Source organism: Trematomus bernacchii, unplaced genomic scaffold, assembly GCF_902827165.1.
Source record: "Trematomus bernacchii unplaced genomic scaffold, fTreBer1.1, whole genome shotgun sequence".
In the NCBI taxonomy this organism is placed as follows: Eukaryota; Metazoa; Chordata; class Actinopteri; order Perciformes; family Nototheniidae; genus Trematomus; species Trematomus bernacchii.
Genome location: NW_022987739.1, coordinates 21,415,169 through 21,438,370, shown reverse-complemented (window position 1 = coordinate 21,438,370; position 23,202 = coordinate 21,415,169). Strand labels below are relative to the sequence as shown.

Here is a 23,202-nt window from a genome sequence, read left to right as displayed (position 1 = left end):
GCAGATATCCCCTGTTTCCTTAAACCATGCAGTACTTTGTGTTGCCTTCACTGGCTCGTTAAAGCTCGTACTTCGTAAGTTCTGTGGTTGAAAGATATACTTTAAGCGCTTACGCTACGAGGATCTCGTGGCGTTTTCTTTTTATTATATTTATCGGAATATCAAAAGTAGATATTATATATACAGTATATCATATCTTGCTGTTCACATTCCTACATTTATTTGATAGCATTAGTTACTGTTCACTCACGAAATCAAGATGTTTGCATTCAAAATGTATGAAGAGCTTTGAAAATGTAAAGTTGAATTACATAAATTACAAATTGATCATTTTGATAATTGATTATTCATTTCATATGTAATAACCTTTGTAATGCCTTTCCTTAAATACACCTAATACGGCCTAATTTAAACATAGTGATTCCTTCAAATAATACTGAAGTAAGTGGTTGGACAAAACAAAGCAATGAGAAGGTTTTATTTTTCTCAATATTTTGTCCGTAGTTTTTATAAATCAAACAAACTTTCGATGAATGGAGAAAACAATCAGAAGTTGTTATTCAAAGATTGCTCCAGCTCAAATAACTGAAAAACTGCCCTTTCACAGTTTTTTCACCAAACCACGTTGAAAAGGGGTAGGGCAGTCCCCGAGTTTACAAATTCCGAGCATTCCAAGGCACTTGAAGGTGTCATAATTCATATCCAATGAGACCCCGCCCTGTCCACCGTGTACTGTTGACCGTCACCTCATCTGTCTGTACAGTTCGCTGCAGTCGCGCCTACTCGCCGAGCTTCCATGGCGACAAACTAGAAAAGGCGTTTTTCTCAGCTCGACCAGCCTGTTAGCTCCTCCAGGAGAGCTAACGGGCATGTTACGAAATGGGATGATGTAGCGGGAACTCGCAGTACTTTAGCATGCTAAGCTAACGTGGAGCTGTACACACATTTGCCAGGAGAAACAAGCCCGTAACTAGAGCGAGCTAACGGCTGTGAGCTAACGGAGGCTAGCAGTCACCTGCAGGCTGTTCTTGCTAACCAACTGGCGTCGCCGTTGCTAGCTAACAGGATGGAAAGTGTGAAGGAAAACGAGTGTGGGACGCTTTCAACTCCGTCAACACCACAGGGGGTACCCGACTCTAGTGGTGACAGTAATTCCGTGAAGCCAAGTGGATTAACACCGGGAAAGAGACCCTCAATCGGGGAGGATAGTGACGGTGGGGGCGCAGAAGTGAAACTCTTCGGGAAGGGGCTGGCAGCCACCTCCCTTCTCCAGATTGCGATAAGGAATGGGATCTATCAAAACCAAGTTGCCAACGCTATCGGCGGTGCAGCCAAAAATATGAACATCCCCATCGTGAAAACAGCCAACATTTACAGCTTGACATCAGCCAACAGCACCACTTCTGTCAACTCTTTGCTGGGCAGGAGGCGGCAGAGACACAAGAGGAATCTGTCGCTGGGGGCTCCGCCGACCAGCACCTCTCCTGGGGGGTCCTCAGCGGAGGCGGTGAGTCCCGCTCCCTCAGTCTCGCCCCTGAGCACACTAAGCCTAGATAGGAAGACTTTTCTTCGGCAGAAACAGTCAAAGCAGCTCCAGGCCTCGGATAAGACATGGGTGAGGTCGGACCTCCGGAGAGGTTGCATTCACGTCCACGACTGGCTCACGCCCTCCTACCCGCGGCCGGTGCTCTGCACTGTGGACACCACTGCTGCAGAATTAGCCAGTAAGCTGGAGGGAAGCAAAGCTGGGGCTGTGTTGAGAATTAGCTTTAAAACTGCTGCTTTAGTTGACTTAAATGATTATTGCAAAGCTAGTAATGGACACACAGATGCACACGATGTCAACAACCTCAACGCAGGGGAGAATGAACACAAACAACATTATCCTGATGCTAAACTGTCCTCTAACTTGTTGGATGATAAAACCGCCAGTAGCTCTTCCTCTGAGGTCTATATTAATGACATTGGTATAGATTTGAGCCTGAGTGTGGGAGACTGTTATGGAGTCTATTCTGGATCAGATATGGAGAGCAGCACCTGTGAGGACTTCAGCCCAGGTGGACCCAGGAGCACAGAGCACCGGGACTCGCTCAGTGATGGGCTGGGTTTGGGCACAGACTCCTCGGTGTTGAGCCCCACAGGAGACAGTGCCACAGAGGGACCTGACCCGTTTGAGAGCTCCTCAGATGAAGTAGACCTCACCTCCTCTCCAACACATTCAGCTGGTAACTCTGCTGCAGACCAGCAAGAGGACCTGCCTACCACAGACCCCTGCAGTGCTTCCAACCCAACCACACTAGATGAGCCCCCATCTGGAGGTGGTGATAATGTAGATACCCCCAAATTAATCAAAGCTCCCTCTAAATGTCCCAGCAGCTCTCAGACTCGGCCCCTGTCCAGCCAAGCATCTGCCCAGCCTGACCCGGAGGTCCCTGGGGGGTGCAGAGTATGGCCAGAGATCATCAATACTACCCCGACCCCGGCTCTCTTCGTCCAGCTGCACGGTGGAGCTGTGCGGAGGCTGGGGGACGATGAGAAGCCACTTCAGATATTAAATGAGTACCTCACTAATCTGGGGTTTGAAGAGGCATGGAGGGTGCAAGGGGAGAGCATGAATCCTGAAATTGGCTGCCTGATTCGCTTCTATTTTGGTGAGTACTGTGTCTAAGTAAAAATACAAAACATGTTGCACTATTGGATTACACCTAAAGACAGATCTGCAGCGCATATACCTAGGGCCTCTTCGATATTGAGAAAATCAAATATCAATATGTTTCATACCTCAATATTGACATTTTGCCAAAATTCTAGGGTCTAAAATCTGTGATTTCGCAAACATTTTTACACTTGACTGAAATGTTTTTATAAATGGGCATCAGGATTTGGATATATCATTTCCTAAATGGAAAAAGACAAAAAAATTACAAAGGATAATATTTTAATCCAACTCTAACCCTTGATATCAAGATAAACATTATCTTGATATCAATATATATCCCAGCTCTATGCGTTATGAATGTATGTTGGTGAGACAGCCTGGACTTTATTTATAAGCTTTCTTTTCCAATGACACTGAGCCACTAGCTGCTTGTTACCCCATGCCACTTTAGTTGTGCTCGGCTTGTCTCGGCTCATTCATTGTCCATCCATTCTCAGTGTACCGTGAGCGCTGTCATTGTGTTTGGTCAGTCGGACTGTTAAACAAGTGTATTCAATTGTCCGGGGAGGGACAATACGCAGTGTTTTGGCTGTAAACCCACCCACCCCCTCTGGGAGACACATCTGGAGGTAGCAGGTGTGCTCTTTGGGCCCTGCGATCATGAGGCATTCTGGTTACTGTTTCTCTTCTTCTGTTGATGTTGTTGTTTTTGGTAAAGATCCTGTTTTGCTGACAAGCCGGGTAAGAGGATGGAAAAACAGCCATGATCTCTTATGGGATTAGCACAACTGGATTTTGTTTTTGACCTTGTTTCTACACCATCGGTTAAGACGGTGGGGATAAAGAGGCGCGGTGTGATGTTCGAGGAAAAGCCTGCAAATATTTGTTTACCAAAATGTATATATTCTTTTAAACTCGCAGTCTAAATCTGGTTTAAAGTCTCTGTCAAGAGTATTCAAGAACACTTGTTCCTTTGTTACATTTATTTTAACACAAGCAACTCACATACAGATACTTTTACAACACATACCATGAGGACTCAAGACACAGTACAAAACAAGCTTTCTCTTTATCCTGTATTTTTACACGGGGGGGGGGGGGGGGGCTGAGCAAATTCCCCTGCCTTCTCCTACACCCCCCCATCCCTTGGCTCCCACAGTGAGAGTAACATGACAGAGGAACAAAGCATGACGTAGAGTGAGGCCGCTGAAAGCAGGGGCCCTTCCAGCCATTGCAGACAAACACACAGCCGTGAAACAAGCAGTGAAGGATGGCATGACAGGGAAGTGGAAGTGTTTCTGGCGTGACAGGGACAATTTAGTTATAGAGGTGGTGGTACGATAGGAAGTGACTTTCATAATGGTGTCGAAAGGAGGAATTTTGAAGTTAAATTGGAAAAATGTATATTGATATAATATCGACAATGACAATTCTGATAAATAATAGTAATAATAATAAATTCAATTTATAAAGCACCTCATTAGTAATGTCATTACTAATGATTATTTATCAGAATTGTCATTGTGTAAATATTCCGCATCTATGGCCAACCCTACAATATTGTCACAATATGGATATTGTGGTATGATAAGTAAAACTAGGGTTGCAAAGGGGCGGAACATTTCCGGAACATTTCTGGAAAGTTTCCGGTAAATTTCCATGGGAAGTTAAGCTGGGGAATTTTGGAAATATTCCATATTTGAAATAAATAAATAAATTTAAGTTTTCCGCACTCTCGCGGGAATATCTCCGCGAGCGAGCTTAAGTTTCACTTTTGATTGCATGATATAGCCCAGCGCAACACCTTCGTCACACATGTTGCCACTTGTTTGTACCATTTTCAGGCGATTTGTAATCTGTTCTAGAAAAACGATGTGTTTTTGGATATTTGGGGAGTTAGGTGGTCTGCGAGTGTTTTTTTTATTGGTTAAGTGGTCCTTGGTATGAAAAAGTTTGAGAAACACTGTACTAGATGAATACATTTGTATGTGATATTTGCAATTTAAACATTAAATAAATATATTACCCCATAATATCATCAAAACTTACTTCACTTTGTGTAGTCCACAGGCTCAAATGTGTGGCTTCATTTGTCTTGTGCTTTGGGCTCAAAAGTGCGATCCAGTCTTCTAGAAATCATCTGTGCATGTGATGGAGGAATGCACAGTGCCTGTTGGGGGTGTGGTCTCAATAGCCATGCAGTAAGCAGTGCTATGTGCATGTGATTGAGGAATGGATATTCAAGTGTACTTGAATGGCATCTGTTTGTTTTAGTCAAGACTATGCTAAAATATATTCGTTAATTCCCATGGAAAGTTTCCGTCTTTGAAAATTCCCGGAATTTTGCAACCCTAAGTAAAACGTTCTATTAATACACAGGAAAATACTTTTGCTACACAATGTCCTGTCCTGTGTAAAGTTTGATTTGTTTGTTAATATTGATGTGCAGAGCTTTAGGAGATTGACTCCCTCTGAATGTACACTACCACGTATTCTCTTTCTCTATCACACACACACACACACACACACACACACAGACTGTGCTGACAGTAAGAAAAAAGTGACCTTAGTGGAACTCGGATTTCACCTCCTCAGTGTTTCGGATCTCTCTGAGACTGTGGCAGCAGCAGGCTCCTCTTCAGCGCAGATCTGCAGTACCCAGAAGGTCACTGCGTTTCTCCCAAGGTGAAACCCAGCAACCAACAAACTTATCTGATAAGCTACTTGTGCCCAAAACTCACTAAATACATGCAGGCTTCTTATTTTTTCTTTGTGGTGTGAACATCACAGCACAACACCAGCAGTCTGTGGTTTAAGAAGTGAGATGCTGCTTTACATTAAGCTTAAATATAAAATACACTCTTTTAGCCGTCGTGAATAAGAAACATGAGTGGGAATGGTTGTTGCCCTTAGGGACAAGATGCACCAAAAGTTGTAGCGCGAACAGGAAATGGCTATTGGCGGCTTGATGAGAGACAGGATGTTCCCCAGTCAGAGGAATAGACGGAAGGAAAGGGCATGTGTGTGTATATATATTTACACACTATGTCTGGCCTGCACCGCCCAGGGAAGGGTGGACCCGCACAATACACATTCCGCATTATTGTTTAGATTAAAACGGGGTGTGAATTCCCGCTGATCTCCTCTATCCCTGAGTTAACGTCACATTTATCCGATCATATGATCACTGACTGACTGTTGTCAAAAATGGGTGAAAATACACACTAAGTCTTTGTCTAAATATGCATCCAATGTCATTAGGGATGTCCCGATCACCTTTTTTTGCTCCCGATCCGATTCCGATCATTTTGATTTTGACAATCTGCCGATACCGATTTTTCCCGATCCGATCTTTATGCAATGCATTAAGAGGAAAAAAAAGGTAACAGATAACGGCTGGTCATCCAACGCGATGAATTCAGCTATCTTGGCTGTTATTTTGTTGGCCTTTTCACTGTTCTGGGGTAGTTTCTCTTTCCTTTTAAAAGTCTCTGAAAGTGTCGGTTGTTTCAGTGCCGTTACCTGAGTGGCCGCTGTGTACTCGTCGTGTTGTTGTTGGTGGTGTTTGTATTAGATTGGTCATGTTGAACGTAGCTCTGTTCTTTCCACCACGCGGAACCTCCGCCTTGCAACCATTGCATCTGGCTGTTACACTGCCTTCGCTTTCAATTTTATAATACTTCCAAACTCCTGACATTTTCTCTGTCCCGTCTCCCGAGTCACCAGCTGAACGTAGCCTCTTGTTAGCTTACTGCTACTATTAGACACTGCGCCCACTGTTGCCAGATTTGAGAGAAATAAGCAACCAGGTCTATGAAAACAAGCCCAAAAGAAGCAACACATACATGATGTTGTGTAATTTTAACCCAAAACTAAGGCCTCAGGATGACTTTAAGATGTGAACATGGTCATTTTTGTTTTGTAAAATTAAATAAAATGTATAAAAATATTTTATAAAAACAAAAAAATCCGATCCCCGATTTTTTTCTCCCGATCACGTGAAAATCACGTGATCGGCTCCGATCCCCGATCACGTGATCGGATCGGGACATCCCTAAATGTCATGATACTCGATTTTGTTTGTAACCACCAGGGGCCTCATTTATAACGCCTTGCGTAGGATTGACGTAGGAAGGTTGCTTACGTAGTACAAAGCACAAAAATAGGTACATAAATTTTCCGCCATTTTCCGATTCACAAAACATTGCGTACCGGCGAGGGAAGTGCGTACGGCACTCCCTACGCCTGTTTCCCTTGATAAATCACAATCGACTCGTAACGCCCATATTTGCCTATACATAGTCAAAGAAACGCCCATTCATTCATTCATTTTGACTGACTGCATGAAGAAGATCGCAGGAAATTACGATAGAACAGCTAAAAAAGACATCTCGCACCGTGTCAGATTTTGGTTATTGTGGGGAGGTCGAGATAAATCATATTGTTTGGTGGATGCAGTTTGAACCAGAGTAGCAGCATGGAGGTCGGATCGTCACCAAAATAAATAAATAAGTGGTCCGAAAAAAGTTAATGACAAAACAAATACACATAACCTTCCTCAGGCAGTGTGTTTGTCCCGGGGACAGGAGACACCCCCTTGATGAGAAACTGTAAGAAATGATCGGGGAATCCCTCCGGAGTGTAGTCATGACGACTGGATCTGAATTATTTTTGTTGTATTTGGTGGTTTGTGTTCCAGCTGTCGATCAGCAACTATATATCCATAATCCACCAGTTAAAGGAAATACAACTAATGGATTGTGTTATATTAGCTGTACAATTTACCACATATGGTGTTCTTAGTTTCCATACCTCCTGTGTTTTACGAGCGACTTATCAAGTCTTGGCAAACGGCATAAAACACGATTAAACGTGATAGTATATAAAACCATGCTCGTATCTACAACCTATAGAAATGCAAAACGGCGTCAGTTTAGACGTAATTCTGTCCTCCTGCTTACCGCATCATTTATGAGAAAACATTTCATAACATTAACACAACATATTCGAGGTGGTTTTAAATAGCATATCCGTATTTATTTATTTCTCCAAGTTATGTTTTTGTGTGCACTGAGGAGTCTCAAACAGGCGTTTGTTTAATCATTTTAAGATTGGCTTTAATCAATGTTTGAAAATGAATTATTCATATTTGATAAATGAGAGGTAACATTTTATTTATGGTATTATTTCCACATATTTCTCTCCATTCTTCCTTCTGCCAACGGTGTCGCAGTTTCTCGTCTCTCCCGTTTGTGTGCTTAGTGCGTACGCATGGGTTAGAGTTTGCGTGGAGGACCGCACATTTTCCCGTCAAGTTAGTATTTTATAAATCGCAAACATTGCGTAGAAACTGGCGTACGCCATTTTTTGAGCGTATATCCCTTTATAAATGAGGCCCCAGATCTTAGTTTATTGTCATGTTTTTTCCTCCTTTAGTAGCTTTCTTCACATCTTTATATATATTTAGCGACATCATGTTGATCATGTTAGAGCTGAGGGTAATAACTACAACAGACTCTGAAAATATGGATGGCAGTCGAATATTTGAAACACAAATGGAGTTGAAACGATAAATTCCTTTTCAGTAATGTTTTATGCAAAATAGGGATGTCCCGATCACCTTTTTTTGCTCCCGATCCGATTCCGATCATTTGATTTTGACAATCTGCCGATACCGATTTTTCCCGATCCGATCTTTATGCAATGCATTAAGAGAAAAAAAAGGAGAAAAGCATTCAAGTTGTCCCTTAAACCCCACGTTCTCCACCACAGATAACGGCTGGTCATCCAACGCGATGAATTCAGCTACCTTGGCTGTTATTTTTTTGGCCTTTTCACTGTTCTGGGGCAGTTTCTCTTTCCTTTTAAAAGTCTCTGTGTTTGTTGTTTCAGTGCCGTTACCTGAGTGGCCGCTGTGTACTCGTTGTGTTGTTGTTGGTGTTTGTTTCTCAGGTGGCGTATTAGATTGGTCATGTTGAACGTAGCTCTGTTCTTTCCACCACGCGGAACCTCCGCCTTGCAAACATTGCATCTGGCTGTTACACTGCCTTCGCTTTCAATTTTATAATACTTCCAAACTCCTGACATTTTCTCTGTCCCGACTCCCGAGTCACCAGCTGAACGTAGCCTCTCGTTAGCTTACTGCTACCATTAGACACTGCGCCCTGCCCACTCTGTTGCCAGATTTGAGAGAAATAAGCAACCAGGTCTATGAAAGCAAGCCCAAAAGAAGCAACACATACATGATGTTGTGTAATTTTAAACCAAAACCTCAGGATGACTTTAAGACGTGAACATGGTCATTTTTGTTTTGTAACATTAAATAAAATAATAAAAAAGATTCCCGATCCCCGATTTTTTTCTCCCGATTCCGATCTTTTGAAAATCGGGGATCGGAGCCGATCACGTGATTTTCAAAAGATCGGAATCGGGAGAAAAAATCGGGTCGGGACATCTCTAAGATTAATAAAAAATAATTAAGGTTATAATCAGCAGATTATTTCATAATAACAATTCATCATTACTTAATTGCATAAGTACTGTACAGGTGTAGTTGTTATAAATATTATTTTGAAAAACTTAGCTTGGAAGTTGTCCTCTTTTTCTGACTTTTTGGATGTGTGTAATGTTTTTTTACACAATTCTGCAATTTGAACAATCACATTATTTTTTATAAATAAAAAAATTAAATAATGATAGGCGGGGTTTAGGTCTCCACCAAACCTTGAAGGTAGGGTAGTGTATCATGATATATGAAGAAGGAGAACTAAACAACAACTCTTATTTGGAACAAAATAACTTTGGGTTGGTTACTCCCAGTGAAAGCTGAGTGACATTTTGTCTCCCTCACTCGGGGAGGCAACAGTTAGGATCAAGGTGGTGGTATTAAAAGCATCACATAACAAGCCTATTCAGGTCTGTCAACAGCCCAGAAAACATAGTTACAGTTGGTTAACTCTATTAAAATGGCAGTAAAGAAGGGGAACCCCACACCTGCTTCTGGCCAATCACCTGCTTTCCCCCGCTACTGTAACTGAACTGCGGCTGCTTTGTGGTTCAGCTAGGGGTTAACCCAACAAATCACGGCTGAGTGACTGCTCACTCTCCCAGCCCACAGGCTATTAGAGACAATTCCCTTATATAACCACACAGCTCTCACCCGCTGAAAAGAAAACCCAGTGTTAGAGAGTATATTCACAAAATGCCATTCAGTTAAAAATAACATGTTTGCCATTATGAAAACAAATAATCAGTGTTTTTACTGATCAATGCACTCACGGTCATCAGTAACCTCATTCAGTCGCATATAAACGATGTTCTCTCTTTCCATCCAGGCAAGCCTCGCAGCGTGGGCGGCTCTGAGCGTGTGCAGCTTTCGGGGGTGTTTAACGTGCGCAAAGGGAAGCTGGCGCTGCCGGTGAACCGCTGGTCCAGGCGCCAGGTCACACTGAGCGGAACCTGCCTCATCGTCTCATCTGTCAAACACGCCCACACCGGCAAGATGCACATCCTCCCCCTCATCGGAGGAAAGGTACTTTGTCATGTCTTTCTCTATGAAGATGTTTATCAACCATGAAGAGACGGCATTCCTTTCTGCGATGTAGACCAGTGGTACAACACGGTTTCTTGATGGAGCTCAGGGGAGGTAAACTAGTAGTTACTGCGATGTAGACCAGTGGTACAACACGGTTTCTTGATGGAGCTCAGGGGAGGTAAACTAGTAGTTACTGCGATGTAGACCAGTGGTACAACACGGTTTCTTTATGGAGCTCAGGGGAGGTAAACTAGTAGTTACTGCGATGTAGACCAGTGGTACAACACGGTTTCTTTATGGAGCTCAGGGGAGGTAAACTAGTAGTTACTGCGATGTAGACCAGTGGTACAACACGGTTTCTTCATGGAGCTCAGGGGAGGTAAACTAGTAGTTACTGCGATGTAGACCAGTGGTACAACACGGTTTCTTCATGGAGCTCAGGGGAGGTAAACTAGTAGTTACTGCGATGTAGACCAGTGGTACAACACGGTTTCTTCATGGAGCTCAGGGGAGGTAAACTAGTAGTTACTGCGATGTAGACCAGTGGTACAACACGGTTTCTTCATGGAGCTCAGGGGAGGTAAACTAGTAGTTACTGCGATGTAGACCAGTGGTACAACACGGTTTCTTCATGGAGCTCAGGGGAGGTAAACTAGTAGTTACTGCGATGTAGACCAGTGGTACAACACGGTTTCTTCATGGAGCTCAGGGGTTGGAAACTAGTGCCAGTGGTACAACACGGTTTCTTCATGGAGCTCAGGGGAGGTAAACTAGTAGTTGTCACTGAGATTTGGGCTGAGACTTAACTCACTTTTATTGTTATATAGAATTGATATTATGTACTCTCTCATGTCCTTTTGATACATATAAAGATAGCGGATAAGCTAAGCATAAACACTGGAAATGGAAATCGCTAGCTTGGCTCCATTAATCAAGAAAAGAAAAAGGGATAAAAAACAATATTTCTGTGTTAAAAAAATGTGTCTTAAAAAAAGATGCAAGTAATGAAAACTTGTCTTGTGCCTCAGGTGGAAGAGGTAAAGAGACACAGCCACTGTCTGGCTTTAAGCTCAGCTGGTCCTCAGAGCCAGACCTACTACATCAGCTACGACTCGTACACAGAGCACCTCCGCTGGCACAGGACCGCCTCCAAGGTACTCAAAGTGCTCCACAGTTACCCTGTCTACTTCCATTACTTTCAATTTGAGTTTGATTTGTGATGATGAGAATGGCAGGATTCTACAAATCTGTACCGCCTCCTAGGGTCACAAGTTGCTCATCATAGCCCCCCCCCCCCCCCCCCCTTCCTTTTTTGTCAGATTGCGTCCCAGAGGGTGAACTCGGTCGACCTGTCGTGCTGCAGCCTGGAAGAGCTGCCCACTCAGCTCTTTTACAGCCAGGACCTCACACACCTTAATCTCAAAAACAACTTCATGTCGCTCCACAAAGGAGTTCCAGCACTGACCAGGTGAGGAACACTCTACACACTGCCACCCTGTGTGTTCAGAAACAAGGCAACAGGAGGAGCCGATACAGAAAAAGCTCTCTTTTGGATGTGGAATGTCCCTCTTTGTTTGTTTTACTGTTTTGGTGAGCTACCATATGGTCTGAAGAGAAAGCAGCTTATATCAAATTACAGATTACGTGTGTGTGAGCGGGTTTCAGATGATTACATCTGATCTCTGGGACACAGGGCATGTTCAATTGGACGCTAAGGTCACAGTCTCGTGGAGCAAAATCGTTATAGTTTTTAAATTCCTTAAAGGGGCCCTATCATGCAAATGTTCAAGTTTCATAATTGTATTTTGTGCCTTTTAATGTTCCAAAAGCTCTTTGTTTTTCTCACACTGCCTGTGCTGCAGCACCTCTTTTCACCCTCTGTCTGAAACCAATGCTCTGATTGGTTAGCTGGCCAGCTTCGTTGTGATTTGTCAACCGCTTAGATATGTCCCGCCCCTTAGCCTATCACGTACAATGTGTTGGTGCTCTAGCCAATAGAAGCGAGAAAGTTACGTATGAATGTCACTGTTTTACGAAAGTAAACAAAGAACTGCAATGGCTGAGTTTCAGGCAGGGGGGGGGGGACTTTGTGATAGAGAAACATTTTGGATTTTAGCCTTTGCAGACAATTTACATACACAAAAACCTAAATAACACACTACAGGAAAGACTTAAAGGTAGGGTAGGTCAATTTGAGAAACCGGCTGGAGATCGCTAGAATTTGAAAATACACAACCGGAGAAAATCTGCCACTTCCTCACAGAGCCCCTCCTCCAACACACACGAACGCGCACATGACCAATGAGGGCACGAGATAAATTTGTGCACAGATGGAAGGCTGACAGGCAGGTAGGCCATCCAGTTATTTTAGCCGGGCCGGCTAAAATGATTGGTCGTACTTTTTACAGTATTACGGCTTCCACAGATTACATTTTTTTTATGGATTTTTGGTCAAAGCACTTAAGATATTCATTGCTATCGGGATGTTAAGAGCATTCCATGGAATATAACAAAAAGTGTATCTCGAGCCGGTTTCTCAAACTTACCTACCCTACCTTTAAGTTAAGTGCAGCGGAAAAGGTGCCCTATCAAACACACTCGAGTAAACATTCAATATTGTGCTCTGTTATTTTTCAAGACTATATATTGACTTATCTACTTGTCTAAAGCACTCGATCCAAAGTGCCATTGTTTCCCACTGAAGATAAATAGTCTTCAATAATCTTTAAACACTGGTCATTCATAATTGCTTTGTTTACCATGCATGTGCATTAATACACATTTGGCTGAGTATTCGTGGCAGTTGGCCAGATTATGCAGGATTTGTACGTGTTTGTAGGATCAGTTTATTGTTGCTTCTGGTCTATTCATTGTATTTGTCGACAAGAAAAACAGAATTGTCATTTAAAGAGGAAGTCTGGATGTCTCTGCACATTTATCCTCCTCTATGGCAGCAAGAGACGAGTGGTGTTATGTTTTGACTTAAAAAGCATATGGCAGCTTCCTAAATCCTGATTGTGGCATTATCCTGATTGAACAGCTTTCTAGCTAAATCACTGGAAAGCTGTGTCAGTTTCATTGTGTCAGCCTAATACAGTCTATGAGAAAAACACACAGGACTGTAAATCCTGTGTGTTTTCAGATACATTTAAGTTTTGTTTCTCTATTAAAAAGTCAGGCTTCTTATCCAATATTTACCCTACATACATTTCTGTCACTTTTGATTTGTGCTCCTGTTTTGCCAGATTAGATTTGCATTACAATGAACACCTATACACTGTATAAACACTGCCATTGTTCCGTGGTAAACACTCGCTTCCCAGGCGGTGTTTTTTTAAGGAATGTGTTCTTCCTGTGGCGTGTCTATGACTTTCCCTCGGAAGGATGTAGGTCCGGCTCAGCCTTTCACCCCGACCCCTCTCGGAACTGGATTAGGTTAAACACACACAAACACATCTACCTGATCCTCATGCTGCATTGTTACGGTGACATATTTCAGTCGTGTAAACACTTAGCTTTAAATAGTGTGTGTACTGCAAGTGCTGTATCCATGCTTCCTGTTGTAATTCTCCTCGAGGAAGGGTGTTATGTAAGATCTCGCAATGTTTGTTTTTGTTAGAGCCTCAATTCAGAGCAAGGCTAAAGTCTTATAGCACTAAGAGATTAATATGTGTGTCCCTCTTTGTCTGCCCTTTTCTTCCTGTCCCCACCCACTTCCTGCTGTCCTTCTTTCTCCTTCACCCTCTCTAGGTTTTGTAAACTGAGGAGCCTCAGTCTGTCAAATAACGCTCTGTCAGACTTTCCCCTGTCCCTGTGTGACATCACCTCGCTCACGGAGCTGAACTTGTCTGGGAACCGTCTCTCGTCTCTGCCCGTGGAAGCAGGAACCATGCACAAGTAAGAAGCACCACGACCTCTGGGCTGCAGCTCTTAACCATAACAGCGCTGATAATGACCATGATCATTTGCCAGGTATTTTCCCAGGGGCTGAGAGTATCCTCCGTGACCTCTACTACCTTTTCTGACAGGAGACGCTGCCATCAGTGCAGATTAAATCCCTCTCTGTATTAAGTGAACGACTGGCTGTGTACCAGACTTCTGACAGTGCAGAGTTTTCTTTTCTGCAGGTGATCAAAATGCAGAGTCATGCTGCTGCTGTCCTTGCAATAAAGACTATCTAGAGTCAAGTGCTTAGTCATTGTATACACCAGCGTTTTCAGACATGCCCCTTTTTACAACCGCCAATATTTGGGAGCACTTTTATAGTGAGTTTTTAAAATGTATATAAAAGACGATACAAATAAATAATACTAATTTAATAAGAGTACATTTATGTTTTGGAGTAAACTATTTAATAATAGAAATAGAAACCCATGCATGGAATAATTTAATTCTGTAATCCTTCCCCCACCCTATTTCTATGGTTGTAGTTTCTTTTGTTTGTGCAACAGGACTCGTCTATTTTGGAAAATATATAGGAAAAAAAATAGAATGTAAATAAGTCATAGTTGTGGTCAATGGTGGAAGAAGTATTCCTATACCTTACTCAAAGTAGAAAATAACCACTTACTTCTTTACCCTGTATTATCAGCTAAATGTAAATAAGTAATGAAAGTATTCATGGGGCAGTGAACAGTTTTCTGTCAGTGTCTTAGTATTATATATGATGTTTCTAGGTCATTATTGTTGCTGCATTAATGTGTACATTGCCTTGTACTGCTGTAGACTTTAGGAAAGTAGGAAGGGGGAACAAAATGAAATGTATTCAGTTAATGATTGAAAACATTTTGAGCCACATCATTACTGAGCTACATATCCCCTCCTCCCCTCCCCTCCCCTCTTGTTGTTGTGTCCAGCCTGCAGACTCTTCTCCTGGACGGGAACTTCCTGAGCTCCCTGCCCGCAGAGCTGGGCTCTCTGGAGGGCCTGACCTACCTCGGCTTGTCCTTCAACTGCTTCAGCTGCGCCCCCCCCGTCCTGGAGAAGCTCAGAGGCCTGGAGAGGCTCTGCCTGGCAGGGAACCAGCTCTCTGTCCTGGATATCACGGGGCTGCAGTGGCTGCCTGCTCGCCACGTAGACCTCAGGTAAACTCACAGGCATTATTAGTCATAACACTGGAACAAAAGCTCGTCTGAAATCCAACACTTCCCAAGATGCTGCAGGAACAATCTGCTCTGTATTCCTGCATCCCCGCCTGTTTCTGACTTTTTGTCCTGTGGAATTGGAAATCTGAACATCAAGTAATTAAAGTTCAACTAAGCAGCCATAACAAGGGATTACATGAAGTGTCAAGAGCTGAAATTGAATGAAACATATGAATTGGTTAGTAAAATGACACACTTCTCCTTTGAATCCTAGTGATTTTCAGAAAACAAACAACGATATATCAATATATATTGGGTTATTGAAATTCCTTAAAAAGGCACATGTTGAGCATGAATAGAAATTTAAGTTATTTTAGGTAGGTCAACTTTATTTTAATAAAATAACTCTGTTCTATTTATTGTGTATATGTCTCCCACATTGTTTCAAGCGCAGCCTGCTGGAGGGATTGAGTAACGCAGGGTAAACCGTGGCAAGCTTGCGGGAAAACTAACATTAAGCAAACCTTTAGCTATGCCTCGAAAATGTAAATGTTATGCACTGTGTCTTACCAAAAACACACTGTTTTGTTAAAGATCCGCTGAGCATCCAAGTGGTGAAAAGCACAGCCTGCAGTGTATCAATGAAAGTTAGCGCCATACCCTTGATTCCATCTTAAATCGTACTAGTCCTTAAATATTGAGAATCCGGCCTAGAATGTGATATTTAAAAAGGTTTTCAAACCCTAAGACAGAGGTGTAATCTCCAGCTCATTTGTTTCCTGATATCCATGTTCTCTCTTACAGGCTGAACCGGCTTCAAAGGGTGACAGTGGGAGACTCGGAGCAGCTGGTGCACATCCTGCAGCTGGACCTGAGGGACACGGGGCTCCAGGAGCTGGATGTCAGCTCCCTCTGCAGGCTGGAGCTCCTGCGCTGTGACAGAAACACTCTCTCCCTCCTCCGAGTCAGTGGCCACGCCCTCAAGAGCCTGCACGCCGCACACAACGGTACTAACATTTATTATTTTAATGCCAGTTCCTCCACATGTTTACTTCAATGCAATTCATGATAACACATTTGCACTGGAATGACAGGAGGAAGTTGGGATCAAACTTGTTAATGTGATTCATTTGTGCTAATTCTCTTAAAAATAGTTTAGGTTTCCAGATTTATCCCGGGCATTAACTTTGACAAGCTTTGTTGCTAATAAGGAATTGTTCATATTGTGTTTTCAGAGCTGAAGCTCCTGGAGGTGCAGCCGGTGCCCGAGAATCTGACTGTTCTGGATTTGTCCTGGTAAGAAGACTCTATGAATACCCAACTGCCCTATTTACTGAGTGGAAAAGAAGGCCATGTGCTTGTTCTAAGAAGGCTGCTGACTGTATTCATATTTTTTTAGGAACAAGCTGGGATGTGTCCCTGCCTGGGTGTGTGAGAGCAGCAGACTGGAGGTGTTGGACATCAACCACAACTCTGTCACAGAGCTGCCCCTACAGTGAGCAACACACCAACACCATTGTTCGTTATTATGTCAAAATGTTATTTCAAGTCTTCAGATATCACAAATGATAACATATTGAGAAAAAAAAACACTTTGGCAAAAAATATATAATTAATATCAGTGATGGTTATAATTGGCAGCATTGTTATAAGAGGCAACACTGTTGTTGACATATTAAACACTGTAAATACAGATATACTTCATAACAACAGTGTTGGTAACTCTTAAAACTCTTTAAACAGAACGGTATTATTCCAAAGGGTCTTATCGATACCTGTAGCAAAACGCCTACACCAGTGCAGTGTTTCTTTTCTTGTCTGTTTACAGCCTTTGGCAACAATTACTGTTACAAGATCCTGTTAGCTTTTTTCTGGGTTGCTCACACATACTGAAAGTGGCTGTGAGATAAATGTTCCAACTCAATGTCAGCATTTATCCTTTACTTTTTACCCCTGTGGAAAATTGGGTACACCAAAAAGCGTTCTCATCAGGGCAAATAAGATTTCACACTGACAGAGGTGTGTGTGTGTTGTAGGCTGCTGTCCAGTGGGAGCCTGAGGAAGCTGCTGGCAGGCTGGAACCAGGTGTGTCAGCTGGCTGAGAGACTGGAGAGATCGCAGCTCGAGGTCCTGGACCTCCAACACAACCATCTGACGGAGCTCCCACACAACCTGTTCATCAAAGCACAGAGGTGCACACAACATCCATTCTCTTCTTTTCTAGCTCTATTTGTTTCCGTGTCTATTTTCATCTTTGTGTATTCAACATTTCTCTATTTATTTCTGTCAGTTTCCTTTTGTGTTAAAGTTTGTATTCTCTTTTGGGATTTCTTCACAGCTTGCGGTACCTAAACGTGTCAGCCAATAAGCTGGAGAACCTCCCTGCAGCCAGCCTATCAGAGGACAGCTCCAGCAGCCTGGAGGAACTCTATGTGACCAATAACTGCCTGACGGACAAGTGTGTCCCCCTGCTGACTGGACACGGCCACCTCAGGGTGCTCCACCTTGCCTACAACCAGCTGCAGACGTTTACTGCCAGGTAATAACTGCACATGAACTGAGCTTGTAGAAGAGGACAATTCATGTATGATAACTTCTTTAATTTTGCTGCATTGAAGGGCAAATAAAAAAGGAAACGCATGCACACACTGTCACTCTAAGAAGCAGGTTGCAGAACATTACCCAATCTCATGCACCTAATTGCAGGCTTGTAGACACACACACACACACAAGCTTACATGAACTCACATTCCTTTGCTTCTGAGCTGTCCTAATCCTAGAGGAATCTCACATCACGTTATAATCACAGCCTTGCTTCAGAATGAGGTTTATGTCACATGAGAGATGACTTATGGTTTCCACAAATGAAGTGTGTAGTGCTCTGATACAACTGTACCTCCTCCTCCTGCAGTAAACTGGCACGTTTGGAGCAGCTGGAGGAGCTGGACCTGAGTGGAAACAGACTGAGGGCCGTGCCCACCACCATCCTCAGCTGTCAGCGTATGCACACACTCTCCGCCCACTCAAACTGCATCAACGCATTCCCCGAGGTTCTCCAGCTGCCTGAGATCAAGGTTAGTGTGATATATGAAGGTATTATAGGCTCTGTTTCTTTTCTCTCGTTTATCTGTGATGTTCCTCTGGAGCTTAAGAATGTAAACATACTGTTCATACAGGGGAGTGGGCGATATATGGAATATATACTCAAATGTATCGCGGCTAGATTTGCGTAGGATGAATAAAATGACTGCTAGCAAAAATACAGTACAACTGATCTTGTCATTTGTTAAGCTGCCGGCATGAGGCTTGCTTAGGCATCTTTCTCCTCACGCTCTCCCATGGCTCACTCTCCCTCTCACGGCTCACTCTCCCTCTCACAGACACAACAAGGAAACAAAAGAATCCCGTTTACATTATGCACACTCGCCTGCCTATCAACACAAGGGGCCAGGGCTGTTTATTAAGATACATATTGTGTAAAGCGTTAAAGCCTTAACATATTGAGATATATCACCCAGCCCTACTACATAATGTATTTTACTTTCTAGAACAACATCTCTCACATACACCCCATCAGATTAGAATGAACTGTGGTCCTAGTTGGGGACCTTGTGGAACTACTGGAAAAGTCATTTGTAATCTGTTGACCAAAAGAAAGTGTCCCTCTGTCCCGTTCTATCTTTATTGGGGTTGGGGCACATCAAAAAACCTGTGATCTCTTTCGTAAGCTCCTAATCTCTTCCTTCATTTTTAACCCAAACTACGATGCAACCTGCTTTTGTTGATACTGAACAGATGTAAATCAATCCAATGAATAGAAATGACCCTGAAAAGCAAGGTACCCACAGATACTCTCTCCTGTGATCTGACCCTGTCTCTCTCTCTCTGTTTTGATCCGTCAGTGTGTCGACCTGAGCTGCAACGAGCTGACGGAGGTCACTCTGCCGGAGACGCTTCCTCAGAAGCTTCAGGATCTGGACCTCACAGGCAACCCTCGCCTCAACCTGGACCACAAGAGCCTGGAGCTCCTCAAGTACGAGCCTGCTAGATCCTGCAGTAGTGATGATAATTACAAAGAAATAAATAAAATAAATGTACTGAATCGTGAAGAAGCAGCTGGCTGACCCTCTTTCCCTTTTCTTTCTCCTCTCTGCAGTAATATCAAATGTTTCAGGGTGGATCCATCCCCTTCAGCTCCGTGTGTGAGCGAGAGCCACGGGGCCCCTGCAGTCTGGAGCCACGGCTACACAGAGGCCTCTGGAGTCAAAAACAAGTCAGTCCTCCCCTTCTATTTTTGTTTCTCTCCATGTTCACTTCACGTTTATTTAGATATACACACACACACTTCTCTGACAAACAATAGTAATGAAATAAAGAAAACAAAAGTCCTGTGAAGGCATAAAAAACTGCATAAGACTAAATTATAATGAAAATGTAAGAAAATAAGCATTTCCAAAATAGTAGAAAAGCTCTTACTCGGCTGCATGGGGCTGCAGCTAAACAGTTTGATGTTTGTTTAGCCTGGACAGCAAAGCTTTAAACACTTTGGGTCAGCAGATCTGACGGATTAAACCATCAATACGATTATTTTGAGTCTTTAACCTTGGACATCACGCTTGTCCCTGGAGAATATAAAGTTTGAAGAGCAGAACATAGACAAGAGATCCAAATCCCTAAAGCTTAAAAGGAGATACGATTAAGTTCAAATGTAAGTAATGAACCATATCTTACTTTGTAGGTATGAAAGTCACTGCAGTGCTACAGTCATATCTTTGGCGCCTTGCTGCTGCATTCTGAATCTGGTGCAGGACTATAGTGTGCTGAATCACCATATGTTATTAAGACTGAAACCAAGCGGGCAGAATGAAATGAAAGCAGGGTTGTTTATATTCATTAATATATTGTGGCAGGATTGTGTACATAACCCTCTTGTTGTTCTTGTTGTTCTCAGGCTGTGTGTGGCAGCTCTGGCCCTGGACAGCTTCTGTGGGATCTGTGAGGCTCTGTACGGAGTGTTCGACGGGGACAAGAACGTGGAGGTGCCTTACCTGCTGCAGTGCACCATGGGAGACGTGCTGGCAGAGGAGCTGCACAGGGGCCAGAGGCAGGAAGACTACATGACCAACACTTTCCTCACCATGCAAAGGTACACACAGCTTATAACCACTATCATTTCTCAAATGTGCTTACTTGTTTGTATATATACGTTTCTTGTAAACATGTTTTATTTTATAATAGTTTTTGTAATGTGATGTATTGTAATATGTATGTTTTTATCAGCAATTCCTGTATTGTGAGCCCTGTTAAGCTTTTTCTATGATTTTATTACATATTTTTCAAATATTCTTTCTTTTTTTTTGTGACTCAGCAACATCTGACCTGTGACGGCACATGTCAAATAGCCTCTTACCGATTACAGAATTGTCTATTAATGCGGAATGTCCCTGTTTATTAATTTAATAAACAAACAAATAGTTCTATATTCGCTCCTATTATAAAACGTAATTCCTCTTTTTGTTGCACCCTGTTTAGCCACTGCAAATCCCTTTTATGTGTAAAAATACTTTGCAATAAACCTGATTCTGATGCTGAAATATTCCCCGAGCACACAGGAGTAGAAACGTGAACTCTTCCTCAGTGAAGAGTGTGTATGACCTTTGTTACTGCTAACAACTAAGAGTTTCTGCGTTGCTCTGCTGCAGGAAACTGGGCACAGCGGGTCAGAGGATGGGGGGCTCGGCCGCTCTGTGTCACATCAAACACGACCCGGTGGCTCCGGGCGAGCGCGGGGGCTGCTTCACCCTGAAGGCCGCCAACGTGGGCCGGTGCCAGGCGGTTCTGTGCCGCGACGGTAAAGCTATGCAACTCTCCACCACACACACCGTCAAAGAGGAGCCCGAGTACCTGAGGGTCCGGCAGCATAACGCCATCATCACCGAGGTAAAGACACACTCATTTGCAGATTTGAGCAATTTCATAAAATATTGATGATTGGTTAATTTTCTTATTAATAAAGTGATAACATCATACACGTGGTTTACCTAACAGCCCTTTACCCCCCTCCTGCAGGACAACAAAGTGAGTGGTGTGACTGACTCCACCAGGATCATGGGTTACTCCTTCCTGTGCCCCTCTGTGACGCCCAGACCGCACGTCTCCACGGTTACCCTCACCCCGCAGGACGAGTTCTTCCTGCTGGGCAGCCGGGGATTATGGGACATGTTGTCTCCCAGCGAGGCGGTGGAGGCGGTCAGGAATGTCCCGGACGCTCTGGCTGCTGCTAAGAAGCTGGTGACCCTGGCTCAGAGCTACGGCTGCTCCGACAGCCTCAGCGCTGTGGTGGTGCAGCTCAGCATCACGGAGGACTGCTGCTGTTTCTGCGAGCCCGAGCCCCCTCCACCCAGCCCGGGCCCGGGGGTGCACACCAGCACTCACCCCTACTCAGTGGGCAGTGATGGCATACCACTGCCCCCCGCCTCCTCTGGGACAGTGAGCGAGCTGAGCAGCGAGTTCAGCACGTCGGAGATGAGCAGCGAGGTGGGGTCCACCGCGTCCTCGGAGGAGCCCCCGCCCCAGGCAGAGCCCCTCCCCTCCCACCTGAACCTGCTGGGGCGGGCCGGCGTTCGCAGGCCGCCCTGTGGAGGAGGCAGCTTCCACAGGCAGTTCTCCGGAGCTCTGTCGGACCACGGGGTGGACAGCGAGGACGAGGAGCCCATCGCCGGGGTCTTCTCCAACGGCAGCCGTGTCGAGGTGGAGGCTGACGTCCACCGCCATGGTTGCACAGCCCCCCAAACGCACACTACACCAAGCACAAAAATCCCTCCTGTTGTGGCTTCACCTTCGCCTCTTCCCTTCTCCTCGCTGTCCCCCTCCCCCGTCCCTCCTTCCTCGCCCTGCCTCAGCGGGGAGGCTCAGTCGGGGACCCTGGGCCGCAGGGCTCGTGCTAACGGCTCCGTGGCCTGCCAAGGGAGGAACCAGGACCTCATCGAGGAGGCGGCCGACGCCCCCGTTAGGAAGGGGGGCTACTTCAACGCTCCCGCCCAGCCGGACCCCGACGACCAGCTCATCATCCCGCCAGAGCTGGAGGAGGAGGTCCGGCAGATCATCCAGCAGCAGCAGCAGCAGCAGCAGCAGCAGCAGCAGCAGCAGATGCAGACACACAGCCAGCCAGCACACAGCTACCAGAAACCTGCAGACTACTTCGTCACACCGCTCTAACTTCCACTTTAGGTCGTACCGCTCCCTCCAAAAGATCCTCAGAGTATTCTGAACATGCTTCTGGACCAGACAGACTGTGTTTTGTTATTTACTTTATTTTCTACTCTTAACTCTATGCCCCTTGAAACGCAATGCAATTTTTTACAACACTTAACATTGATAAAAATCTTCACATGTAATTTGATTTTCTTTTTTTACCATATCTTTAATTTGAAGAAGCTCTTTGAAATGCTTTTTATTGGAAAATCATTCTATGTTAAATGGTACTTTTGGGACCATTGTGTTTTTGTGTTGTAGCAGACATTTCCCCCGTGTGTCGCGGCTCATGGCCTTTACAGTTGTCCGAGTTAGTAAAACTGTTAAACTAACTCCTAGGAGTTTAATACTTTAAAGTGACTTAGTCACTGAAGCGTACTAATATTCTCTGAGAGAAAAGATGATAATTTCAAAAGGGTGATATTCCAGGTTTGTGTTTTCGGGTGTGCAGAGTTCAGAGTGGTGCTGCAGTGCTGAGTTAATGCTGAAGGGTGTGGGGGGGGGGGGATGTTACAGTTATCACCAGCTGAATGAATGTTCTCAGAACAGTGCTACAGACTTCTTGATAATGGCAAATCGCACAAGAGAGCTACTTTTGCTATATAATAAATTAAAGTTTTCAGATAAGCACAACTTGTTGACTTTGACTTATTGTGGAGGAGTGGATGTTT

The 23,202-nt window shown here is 44.0% G+C and overlaps 1 protein-coding gene across 1 annotated transcript; it reads left to right on the top strand.

Moving 5' to 3' along the window:
* Positions 1-733: 733 nt before the first annotated feature.
* Positions 734-23,158, top strand: LOC117495684 (PH domain leucine-rich repeat-containing protein phosphatase 1-like). The gene is made up of 17 exons (XM_034147121.1): positions 734-2,651; positions 9,994-10,190; positions 11,222-11,347; positions 11,513-11,661; positions 13,944-14,090; positions 15,050-15,277; positions 16,082-16,284; positions 16,513-16,573; positions 16,677-16,772; positions 17,314-17,469; positions 17,616-17,816; positions 18,189-18,351; positions 19,180-19,310; positions 19,434-19,550; positions 20,229-20,423; positions 20,980-21,217; positions 21,347-23,158. The coding sequence occupies exons 1-17, from the start codon at positions 1,067-1,069 to the stop codon at positions 22,493-22,495; spliced, it is 5,142 nt and encodes a 1,713-aa protein (XP_034003012.1). The 5' UTR covers positions 734-1,066; the 3' UTR covers positions 22,496-23,158.
* Positions 23,159-23,202: the final 44 nt, after the last annotated feature.

Excerpts from the sequence above, each read along its gene's own strand:
- LOC117495684 (XM_034147121.1), top strand. The coding sequence starts at position 1,067 with ATGGAAAGTGTGAAGGAAAACGAGTGTGGGACGCTTTCAACTCCGTCA. Across the intron at positions 16,285-16,512 it reads CCTGCACGCCGCACACAACG|AGCTGAAGCTCCTGGAGGTG; the intron begins GTACTAACATTT and ends TTGTGTTTTCAG. Across the intron at positions 19,311-19,433 it reads AAGAGCCTGGAGCTCCTCAA|TAATATCAAATGTTTCAGGG; the intron begins GTACGAGCCTGC and ends TCCTCTCTGCAG.